Here is a 12,466-nt window from a genome sequence, read left to right as displayed (position 1 = left end):
CTGAGGGTCAGACACAACTGAGCGACTTCACTTTCACTTTTCACTTTCCTGCATTGGAGAAGGAAATGGCAACCCACTCCAGTGTTCTTGCCTGGAGAGTTCCAGGGCGGGGGGAGCCTGGTGGGCTGCCATCTCTGGGGTCGCACAGAGTCGGACACGACTGAAGTGACTTAGCAGCAGCAGCAGCTGGGTTTATTTCTTTGCAATAATATATTTCACTCACATAATCTTCTATAATTGTCACTTATATTTAAAGAACTAAATCAATACCTATAGGGTTCAAGGTACTATTTGTACACAGTAGGGTTTTTTGTTTTTGTGGATCATTTGTATCAGGTTCTGTTCACAAAGAACAATGGTATAATAGGCTACAAATGGACAGTTCCACATATTTGTACAGGAAATATTTTAAATGTCAAGTTATATCAGCTGTTGGGGTGGTGGAGTTTAAATATCCCTGCCGGGTCAGGAACAAACCAGCTCTCCCATAAGTCATTGTGGACACTCGGGAAGTCCCACGGTTTATGTCTTCCATTCCAGTGGAGTAGTTTTGCCTCCTGCAGAAAATGCTCTGAATATCTGGTATCTGGATTCCAGCCTTGATTAGGGGACAATAATAGATTCGTTAGAAAAGTAAAATTTTATATTAAAAATTGAAGACAAGTTCATTGTTAAAAAAAAAAAAAATGGGATAAATTGATGGGTATACAATGAAGAATTTACCCCAACCCTGATTTTCAAAGAAACAACTGTTAAAAGAGTTTCTCGTGAAATTCTTCCAGTAATGTTCTACCTGTATACCTGTGTGTGTATTTTTGTACCTTGCCTTTTTTTTCAAAGATGAATATTTTTATGATAAAAGGTACAATTCACAAAGAAAATAGACTTCATAAGCCATTAGACACCTAACAACAAAGATACATAAAGCAAAAATCAGAAGAAATATAAGGGAAAAGAAAAAAATACATAATTATAGTGAGACATATTAACATTTCTCTGAGAATATTTTATCAAGTACAGAAAAAATAGCATCTTGAATGATGTCATTAATAATTTAATAGATTTCTATGTGTATATATCCTATACAAATATATTTAAAATTTTCTATCTCATACATTGTTATTAGATTTCCATAGGACTGTACCTTGCGTTTTGAAAATTACTATCTTGGAAAACTTTCCACAGCAGCACATGTGAAGTCACTGAATCATTTTTAATAATTGCATAGAATGGATATGATTATTTACTGAGTTCCTTATTGAGGACATTTAGGCTGTGTCCCTTCACAGGCAAAAGTTGTTACAAAGATTGCTAAGTTGTTACAAAGATTGCTACAGTAAACAGCCTTCTATGCATGTCTATACAGATGTATCTGTAGGATAAAATCTTGTAGATGGAATTGTTAGATTGAAGGGTCTGTGTCTTTTAAATTTTGATGAGGGATTGTCAAATTATCCCCCAAAGAATTTACATCATTTCCCTCCTGCCCAGAGTTCACAGGAGTTCTTTCTCTGCATTTCTGTCATTAATATGGCAGCATTTTCTTTTAAGCAGTCTCATTTTTATCCTATAAAATGTGCCTGAGAATAAGATCTGCTTTTATCAAACAACTGTCTCTATTTGAATATTTTTCCCTTCATAAGTAACTGCTTAGAGACTATGCATAACCCTGATATTGTTATTGTGGCAGGATATTTTTAGAGTGTATCTTCCAGAAGTATAGTAAGATCTTGTGAATGTAAATTTTTAAAAAATATCCTCTGTTGTGTTACATTTTCTTTCTATGAAAGGGAATGTGATATTTTCAAACAACTAAAAGTCCATTGAGGCAAGAGAGGATGAATAGCTAGAATATTATAGCTTTAACGTATGATGTAAGGGGGGAAAAACCCTAAACCTTTCTTCTGTTATTCATAAACATAGTTGTGTAGGAAGTTGCAGAAGAGGAGCTAGGTGTTCGGGCTATAGTAGCATCATTGGAATAATTATCATGTAGCAGAATCTACACAGGAAATGCTCATTTGGAGAGTGGAGACTTCACATGGGGTCATCTCCAGGAAGCGGAAGAGCAAGTCTCAGCCCCACAACTGAAGGACTCTGTAGGGACTTGCAGCTTTGCTTTTCACTAAGTTTCATAAATTTGTAAAACCTTAAGCCTTAACTGTTTAGACCCAAACTTAATAGCCACTAATGTTAATACTGCTTACTGCTCTAAAACATTCTAAAATGAAATCATTTTTCAAATGATTTCTGTGTAGCTTTACTTTGCAGACCACCCCCAATTCCAAAACCTTCAGCACAGATGCAGGCTCTGTTCTATAAGAAAAGATGACTCCTCTCCCTTAGAAGGTTCTGTCCCTTCCTGCTTGTCAGTAAATTAGGTAGTTTGTAAAATGTAATTCTGAGTCTCTTTTCCAAGATCATTAACTTCTCTAGCCCAGTCTAAGCTCCACATCACTGTTCCTACACATATTTTATAGCTATTCTACTTTGATGGGATTTTTTCCACACTCATCACCACTTGACCTAACAGTGAGCCCAGCATTATAAAGCAAATCAAATGAAATATTAGTGTCCTCAATGTCCCCGTATCACTCTTCTGTGCATACAGATGTTCAGGAAAATCAGGGGTGATACTAGTGAGGAGACAGGAACTATTTATGCAGCATCATAAAGAGGAGACAGTCATGCAGTTTCCACAGTTCTGTGTGACCTCCCTTTTACAAGGGACAGTAGGAGACACGCCATCTTGCAGGATTGTTCTGAGAGAAGTGATGTTCACATCAACCCCCAGAGCCTAGCCCAGGGCTTGGCAGTGTGTGCCCACAATCCATTGTCTCCAATTCTAAACTAATCAATCCCCTAATGTTTGAAAGCGAAAGGCTTTTTAATAACTTTTTTGGCAGCAACATCTAGAACCCCTTCAGTGTATTGCATAATGTAAGTATATGCACATTACCTTTTAAAATTTCAGAACCTTTCTTAATTTCTAAACAGGTCTGGCCCAGTGGGTTTGGCAAATGGGTGCGGCCATACATTTGAAAGAATGTGAATGTCTTCTGTGTCAGGCTCTGTTCTAAGCAGTTTACACATATTAGGTAATTTAATCCTTGTAAAAACTTAATAAGGTTATATTAGCTTCCATTTACACATGAAGAAACTAAGGCACAGAGGGCTTGAGTAACTTGCCTAAGGTCTTAGATAATAGCAAAGTTGGGATTCCAGTCCATACCCTAGAGCCTGTGCTCCTGTAGTGAAGAGTGAATAAAAGACTTGAGGGACTCACATAGTATACAGTCAGCAAGCAGTTTTTTCCTAAAAGATAAATTACAGAACTTGCCTTGTGGTCCAGTGGTTAAGAATCTGCCTGGCAATGCAAGGGTCACAGGTTTGATCCCTGGTCAGGAAACTACGATCCCACATGCCTCATGGTAATAACTAAACCCACTAACTGCAATTACTGAGTCTGTGCTCTAGAGTTCATGCTCTGCAACAAGGTAAGCCATGCAAATGAGAGGCCCACACGCCACAACTAGAGAACGCCCGTGCCCTGCAACAAACACCCAGCACAGCCAAAAAAAAGATAAATTGCCAGCTATCTAAATTCATCAACTATTATGCTAATTCATTTGGTTCTGTCCACTATAGGTTACTGCAAGAGAGCAATAAAGGTATGTGGAAAAGTTCTGCCAGTGAACATTGTATCTCAACAAAAGTTCGTGTTTATTGAGCACATACTATATGCTAAGCATGATTCCAGTTGCTTTTCCTGAAGCGCTTTTCCTAGAAACATCTCTCAGGTCATTTTTTATCAGCTGCAGTTGCAGAATCTGAGCAGTGAAGGTTAAATAATGTGTCCCAGGTGAGATCTCAGGTCACCTGGAGGATTTGAATTGAGGAAGCTGGTATAATATCACACTCGCCTCACCTTGATCCTCACTTCATCTATAAAATGTGCCTGGTGTTCTAAAATACTTACCCAGGTGCCTTATGTGCCATAGGGGGTTGATGGTGGAGTATTTCCCATGAAACACAATCAGCATTGGGGAGGTGGCTACCCCTCCTCCCAGCGAGCTGCTGTAGAGATTTTCCCTAAGAAACAGAATAGAAAAGCAACAGTTGGCCTGGAGTCCCACAGACTCAGATGAAGTAGAATCTAATTAGTTTAAAAGGTTTGGCACAGTGGTAAAGAATCCGCCTGCCAAAAAGGAGACATGAGTTCAACCCCTGGGTCAGGAAGATCCCTTGGAGAAGGAAAGGGCAACCCACTCCAGTATTCTTCCCTGGGAAATCTCATGGACAGAGCAACCTGGTGGGCTACAGACCACTGGGGTTGCAAAGAGACATGACTTAACAACTCAGCATGCACAAGACAATCCCTCACTGTATAATAAGCCTATGGGCTTTGATTTTTCTCCAACTTTTTATTTTGAAAGTTGTTAAACCTACCCAAAATTGTAAGAATACCATGAACTCCTATATGCTTTACCTTGATTCACAGAATGTCAGTATTTTGCCATTTTACTTCTCAGGCTTTTTTATAGCAAACATTGAAGATCCCAAATTCTGATCCTACATTATTTAGAATGACTTTACTCACAAATTCAAGGTTATGATAATATTAAAAGTATCCAGATTTAAAAGATGGACAGGACATACACTGCCATGATAACAGTGGTTGTGTTATTTTTATTATCTCAAAATTTTGATAATGAAAAATGATTTAATATATTCAACCTTTACAAAGTTGACTTTATAAAATAATTCTTAAATCTGTGTAAGGAGAAGCTCTACTAAGATAAATGATTTGTAGTTGAAAAGGTTCACTGGCATTCTGGGAGAAGATTTAAAATCACATTATTTAACAACATTAGAAAATGTTTATATTAATAAGGGATTGCACAGGATCTCACTGCCTCTGACATATCACTTGAGAATAGCTTTTTCATCCACTGATCCCTTTTTTTCTCAACAGTGCCTCTGTAAGAAAACCTAACCTCAGATTTCTAACCCCTGAGCTATGCATAGAAAATTAATGGAATAATGTTGTTCCTGAGCATGGAAAAAATGATAGAGGCCCACACATACTCCACATTTTTTTGCATCCATTTCTCCAACTGTTTAGTGATCCGCTGGTGCTTCCATTCTGTCATGTTGGCAACAATCACACCAGGATTGAAAGAGCAAGTGCTGGGGCTGATGCCAAGGTCTTTTATCGTCTTCTTCCGGTAGTCCAGATAGCCCATATATGTGTTCTATAAAGGAAAAGGATACACATGCTTTTGACCAAGGAATCTTTTGTTTCTGGAAAATAACCACTTTCTTGAAACCATTAGGCAGTACCTGGGCTTCCTCCTGGGCACTGGCCACTTCCTCCAGTGCTTTCCCAGTTTTCTCTTGGTTCTCCAACCTCTAAAAGCTGGGTGCCCCTACTGGCATCTGCTCATCTCTCCAGCACAAACTCCCTCAACAGCGTCATCTGGCTCTAAATCTCTCCAGGCAGACATCCGGGACCTCTCTGGGTTTCCAGCTCCACTATATCTGCCAACTCAATTCGTCTGTCTGGTTGCTTAGTAAGGCAGGTCTCCTTAGAGCCCCAAACTGATCCCAGTCCTATCCCAAACCTGCTCTGCTACAACCTGCCCTACCTTGGTGGCCGCTCCATCCTTCCAGTTAGAAAACTTAGGGTCACAAGGTCATCCTAGACTCCTCCTCCTCACTCACTTTCCATATAGATCTCAGCAACCCTGTGGTCCCATCTTCCAAAATATATTCAGAAGCCAACAACTTTTTTCTTTTTTTTGGCCGCACCATATGGCTTGTGGGATATTGCCATGTGGCTTGTGGGATCTTAGTTCCCTCACCAGGGATCAAACCCGGGCCCTTAGCAGTGAGAGCGAGGAGTCCTAACCACTGCACTGCCAGGGGATTCCCTAGAAGCCAACCACTTCTTACCGTCTCTACTACCTTCCTGGTCCAGACCATCATTACCACTCACTGGATTTCTGCCAGATCCTCCCAACCTGTGTCCTGCTTCCACCTTTCTCAACCTGCTCTGTCTCAGTGTTACTTCTCTGCTCAAAGCCCATCCAGTGGCTTCCCCTCTCATTCAGAGTAGATCCCAAACTCCCTAAAATGCCTGCCATGCCTTCCACCATCTGCCCTTGTCCCCATTACCTCTCCATCTTCTATTACCCTCCCATGTGACCCCTCTGCCAAATATACCAAATACTCCCCTGCTTGCACATTTGCTGTTACCTCTCCTGGAATGGCTTCCCCTAAATATCTGTGAAGATAGTTGCCTCAAGTCTTTCAGGTGTAGGCTCAGAAACACGGTCTCCACAAAGACTTCCCTGATCACCCAGCTTAAATTTCAACCCCACCTCCTCTTACTTATTCTCTGTTCAATATTTTACTTGTTTGCTGACCATCTCTTCCCACTAGAATGGAAGCTACACAAAGGCACAAATTTTAGTTTTATTACTGTGTTGCTGCTAAGTCACTTCAGTTGTGTCCGACTCTGTGCGACCCCATAGACGGCAGCCCACCAGGCTCCCCCGTCCCTGGGATTCTCCAGGCAAGAACACTGGAGTGGGTTGCCATTTCCTTCTCCAATGCATGAAAATGAAAAGTGAAAGTGAAGTCTCTCAGTCGTGTCTGACTCTTCGCGACCCCATGGACTGCAGCCTACCAGGCTCCTCCGTCCATGGGATTTTCCAGGCAAGAGTACTGGAGTGGGTTGCCATTGCCTTCTCCGTGTTACTAGCACCTAAATCAGTGTCAGGCACATAGCAAGCACTCCATAACTGGTTGTTGAGTGAATGTAACATGAGGCAAAACACACTATTTCACCCACAGAGGCTGCCATAATCTGCCTCATGGGATGCTCAAAAGACCTGGACATAATGGAACTATCTGAGCACTTTCCTACGTGCAGACACTGTTCTAAGAACTTCACACACTAGTTCATTAGTTGCATGCAATAACTTACATGTATTAACTAAGTTAACTCTCCCAGTAACCCTACCAGCAAGTTCTATTATTACCACTTTTGACAAATGAGGGAGAAAACGACTGGTTAAGTAACTTGCCCAAGGTCACAAAACTACTGAGTGATGGAGCCAAGATTTTGACAGGCAGGTCTGGGTCCAGGGCCTAGCCCTTAAAATGTGTCACACTTTAATGTCACACATATGTCATTATTTCCTGGATTTTTTTTTTTTTTGAAGAACAGCATTCAATTTGTAATAGCATCTTGTATTTTAAAGCCATTCTTTTGATTTCAGTGTTACGTCTGGGTTTGACTTCCTTCATTTCTACAAGGGTAAGGAACTCTTTACCTTGGAACAAAGTCAATATTTTTCCTCTACTGAAAGGGGATGGGGGGAGAGACAGTCAAAACTCTGAAAACAGAACCAAAGTTCCAGTGAGTATCTTTTAGAGAAAACACCAGTCTCTGACACAGAGTGTGGTTACAAGTGACTTAAGTAACAACCATCATTTCTGGAGCATTTAGTGGACACTTTGACATCATGTTATTTCATCACAACCCACAAACACGACCAAGTAGGTGCTATGGTTGCCATGTTCCAGATAAGGAAAGGACTTGCAGAAGTTAAGTAACTTGACCCAGAGTCACTGGGAGCAGAACTGGGATGTGAATGGGCAACCCAGACTCCTGGCTGTGTGCTGCCCATCAGTCCTGCCCGACTGGCCGGCTTCTCGAAGGTAACAATGACACTTGCTCTGAGATGCTACGAGGAGAAGAAGTGAAAGTAGGATTCCCAAGACGGGTGCCCACCTGCAGCCCCACGAGTCTGTGTATGTCCTGGGAGGAGGGCAGATCGCAGTCGTCGGAGAAAGCTGCTGCGTGGCCCAGGGCCAAGGTGGTATCATACAGCTCTTGTATGTCCCCTGAATTAACAAACACCAGGAGTTACAATAGTATAGCACTCATTCCAGGACTAGATAGAGCTTAGAGCATAAACAATCCCCGATTTTACTGTGGAGGAAAAGTATGTAATCTGTGGTTTCAAGTGGTTTGGCATTTTGCTTGAAAAGAATAGCTCATATCATATGAAAAGCCACTTGATAATGAGCTCCGATCTGCATTGGTCAGATTTCTTTATTTCTGTGGCTTTGTAGGCACTTGACCAATGCTCATCTTATTTCGCATGTGGGAAAGAGAGAAGACAGCATTTAACACTACAGTTTAGCTTGCTTCTAGTAACATCATCAGTGAGGCTTTATCCCTCTGTGTTTCAGGGTTGCAGGGTACCTATTACAGACTTTGACAGGGAGTGGCTCTCAGAAAGTCGATTGTCCCAGAAAGTGAATATCAACCTTTGTTTTCAAAATATTCTCTGATTTTTTATAATACCACCAAATTTAATGAGCCATGAAAATCACTGAGCCACTAGATATTTCAAAATTGAACAGAGATGGGCATTCTACTTATCAGCTGCTCCTTTTCTGAGTATTCTTGGCATCGGCGAGTATACCTTGGACGATTACATCATCATCCAAATAGATGACTTTCTCGTGTTGGTGGATAAGCAGAGGGAGATAAAATCGAACAAAGTTCAGCTGTTAAAACAAGAAAAGAAGTAATGGTGAGGAAGAGACAGAAGTTCCAGTGTATAATAGGGGTGCTCATGGGTCAGCTTTGACCGTGACCATGGCTCAGCTCTAGGTTTGGAGCAGAATAAAACAGAGACTGCAGAGAGGCCTGCCTGAGCTTCCTAGTGCCCAGTTTACTTGGGGCCCTGGGACTGAAATCAGCATCCATCAGAGGTTCTTCTAGATCCAACCTCCGCCCCCACTGCTGAGACTGTCACTATTTTCATCGCTGTGAACTGCTACAGTGGAAGTCACAGAGTATATTAACCTTTCTGGCCACAAATTGCCAGCCTTTCTCTATACTCAGTAATTTGACACTGGTCAACTGAAACAGCCTTAAACACACACACACACATGCATCATCCCTCACATCATCACATCACACACACAGGCTCAATGTCTTAGCTCCTTGAACCAGAGAAAAGCCAGAGATGCATGGGCTGAGGATGGGTGTCTTAATATTTTAATGTACTGTGCTCAGTTACTTAGTTGTGTCCAACTCTTTGCAACTCTGTGGACCATAGCCTGCCAGGCTCCTCTGTCCATAGGATTCTCCAGTCAAGAATACTGGAGTGGGTTGCCATTTCTTCCTCCAGGGGATCTTCCTGACCCAGGGATCGAACTCAGGACTCTTGCATCTCCTGCACTGGCAAGCAGATTCTTTACCACTAGCATCATGTGGGAAGCTATAATAATGTATAATGCAAAATGCGAACTCAGTGAGCACTCTTGATAATAAATATCTGGAATTTGGAAAAGATCGTATCATTAGAAGACTTAGAATTTAGTAAATTTTCAAGGATGTATTTAAAGAATAATCATACATAGAAGGAAGCTGAATTTTCTGTAAACCTGCCATCAAAACACCACTTTTTATTCAGGAAAGTGTCCTTCTTGTAAGAACTCTTGCAGTGAAACACTTTAAGATTGCTAGTGCCAGGGGAAAAGTTGGTGTTGCCTGAAAATATTAGTCAATACTGTGAAGTAAATACCCAATCTTGTTACAGTTTTCCCTTAGTTGCTAGGATACTCTGAGCTAAATGTAATGTCCAGTCACAGTACACACCACTGCCAATGGGTGGGGAATATATTTTTCTGGTCTCACTACTTGGCACCCCAACCACCCCTTAGGTATATTTACACATATAAAAGGATGCTACATTTTCTTATGCTTCATTTCTTCTTTCATAGCTTCATTATGTAAACTTCATAATGTAGCTTCATTATGTAAACCATCTTACATCCTTTCTGCAACAGATGCTTTATAAATGGTCAAAGCAGAGTTTGGTGGAGATCTAACACTGCGAGGCTTCAGAAACATTTCATGTGCACCCCAGTGGCTGGCCCTCTACCCTGAATAAGCATCTCACCAAGAACCATCCCCTACATGTGTAATCCCTACTCACAGGCTGGAGCAGCTCAGGCCTTGAGGAGTCCGGTCTGATCTTTCCTTTAAGGACCACAGGGTTGAATTCCACAATTTTAAAGTTTATTTCTCTCAGTTTAGAATGTTCGATCCATTTCCTAAAGAGATAACAAAAACAAAGAACAACATCTAGCGCACACCTCCGACCTTGCCTCAACACACCTATTGCCTTGGAGTCAATGTCTTGCCTCCTTAGAAAATTAAAAATGCAGCGTGTGTAGCCTTAGCCAATTCTAGTCTATAAATCCTTCTGATTTTTTCCCCCATCTGGTTCAGTTTTGAATCTTTTTTTTTTTTTTCATTCACATAACTCCTTTTGCAAAGGAAATGAAGCAAAATAGTAATAACCAAATATCTCCCCAGAGCCTTATAATATCTCTGCAGGAAACTGGAAGAACAATAAGCGTTCCTTCTTTTAAAAAACAAAACAAAAAACTATTTATTTATTTAGACTGCCTTGGGTCTTGGTTGCAGCACGCAGGTTTGGTTGCTCAACAGCATGTGGGATTTTAGTTCCCCAGCCAGGGATCAAACCCACGTCCTCTGCATTGGAAGGCCAATTCTTAGCCACTGGACCACCAGAGAAGTCCCAGTGTTCCTCCTTTCTTATAAAGCAGCATCTGTAGTTGTTGGTGTTCTCTTTGCCATGGGGTAAGAGCCCTGTAAGGAGGCAGGGCATCCTTTGACTGGATCGTGTTTACTCTGCTGTTTGGACTCCAAGGATGACCTAAATTTACCTTTACCTTTCACTCATCTGTCTTTCCTCGCCACCTTCATCTCCTCTTCTCCACCCTCTCCGCTTATGTGTGCTCGGTCTTACAGAAATTCTGCCTATCGTTTATCCAATTTGTAACACGATTCTTCATAGAAATGATTTCAAAATTAAATTTCCAATTTTATTTTTCATGTGGGCCACACATTTTAAAACCACACATGGTAACATTTTTGCTGATTAAAAATCAACAAGAGGGGTTTCCCTAGTGGCTCGGTGGTAAAAGAATCCACCTGCCAAGGCAGGAGACACAGGTTCGATCCCTGGTCCAGGAAGATCCCACATGCCGAAGAGCATCTAAGCCCGTGTGCCACAACTACAGAGCCAGTGCTCTAGAGCCAAGGAACTGCAACTACTGAGCCCGTGTGCCGCAGCTACTGAAGCCTGTGCGAGCCGAGCCCATGTTCCACAATAAGAGAAGACACTGCAATGAGAAGCCCATGCACTGCAACAAAGAGTCGTTTCCACTCCCCGCAACTGGAGAAAAGTCCACACAAAGCAATGAAGGCCCAGCACAGCCACAACTAAATAAATAAATAAAATTCTTTTTAAAAATCGACAGAAGGATTCACTCTTCCAAACAAAATTTAGACCTGAAAATTTTGAAACATAAAAAGCAGTCATTTATACAATGTTAAATATCAAATATATCTCAATAAAGCTAGGGAGGAAAAAATCATATAAACAAGAAAAAAAGAGACAACCAACAGAAAAATAGGCCAGACACTTGAACATGTACATCGAAATGGTAAGGAAACACGTGGGAAAAAAGGGCTCAACCTTACTAGAAATCAAGGAACCTCAAGTTAAAACCACAATTCAATATCCCTGAACACCATCAGAATGGTCATGCCAAGCATTGGTGTTATAGGGGCGTGTTTACCAAAGGATCCCACAAAGATGATCATTAAGCTGTACGTGGGGTTTATACAATTCTCTGTTTGTGTGTTATATGGCAAAAAAAAGAAATTTCCAAACATTTTAAAATGGGGTGGTGGAGATGACAACCAAGAGCTGAGAAACAGCCCCTGCTTAAACGTCATGAAGCCCTGCAGTTCCCGCCTTCCTCTGGTTCAAGTACAAACCCTCACTCCTATTACACATGCCAGCCTTCTGGTTTGGTTATCTGGTATTCATACCTACAGATAATTAAAGAGCTGTCAACAACAGGCTAAGTGAACAATCTGCAACAGTAAGTGATAAGAAGAATTTGGTGATCTGGTTTGGGGTTTGGTTATCTGGTTTTCACGTGTGCATGCTTGTGCTCAGTCACTTCAGTCGTGTCCAACTCTTAATGACCCCATGGATTGTAGCCTGCCAGGCTCCTCCATCCATGGGATTCTCCAAGCAAGAATACTGGAATGGGTTGCCATGTCCTCCTCCAGGGGATCTTCCTGACTCAGGGATCAAACCTACTGCATTGCAGCGTTTCAGTCGAATCTCTCCTGCATTGCAAGTGATTCTATACCCGCTGAGCCACCTGGGAAGCCTGGTTTTCATACCCACAGATAATTAAAGAGCTGTTAACAATGTGCCATCACTTCATGGGAAATAGATGGGAAAACAGTGGAAACAGTGTCAGACTTTATTTTTGGGGGGGGCTCCAAAATCACTGCAGATGGTGATTGCAGCCATGAAATTAAAAGACT

At 41.5% G+C, this 12,466-nt stretch overlaps 1 protein-coding gene across 1 annotated transcript in view; it reads right to left on the bottom strand.

Annotated features, from left to right (window-relative positions):
* Positions 1–166: 166 nt before the first annotated feature.
* The window catches only part of GLT8D2 (glycosyltransferase 8 domain containing 2), a 42,423-nt gene continuing 30,123 nt past the window's right edge, over positions 167–12,466 (bottom strand). The window contains exons 5-10 of the mRNA XM_010853417.1: positions 10,026–10,143; positions 8,502–8,586; positions 7,802–7,914; positions 5,089–5,255; positions 3,980–4,092; positions 167–598 (exon numbers count right to left, since the gene is read on the bottom strand). Coding sequence (XP_010851719.1) covers positions 426–598; positions 3,980–4,092; positions 5,089–5,255; positions 7,802–7,914; positions 8,502–8,586; positions 10,026–10,143 — 769 coding nt within the window. The 3' untranslated portion in view covers positions 167–425. The remainder of the gene's footprint in view (positions 599–3,979; positions 4,093–5,088; positions 5,256–7,801; positions 7,915–8,501; positions 8,587–10,025; positions 10,144–12,466) is intronic.

Source organism: Bison bison, unplaced genomic scaffold, assembly GCF_000754665.1.
Source record: "Bison bison bison isolate TAMUID 2011002044 unplaced genomic scaffold, Bison_UMD1.0 scf7180017864327, whole genome shotgun sequence".
In the NCBI taxonomy this organism is placed as follows: Eukaryota; Metazoa; Chordata; class Mammalia; order Artiodactyla; family Bovidae; genus Bison; species Bison bison.
This window is presented reverse-complemented; position numbering and strand designations above follow the sequence as displayed.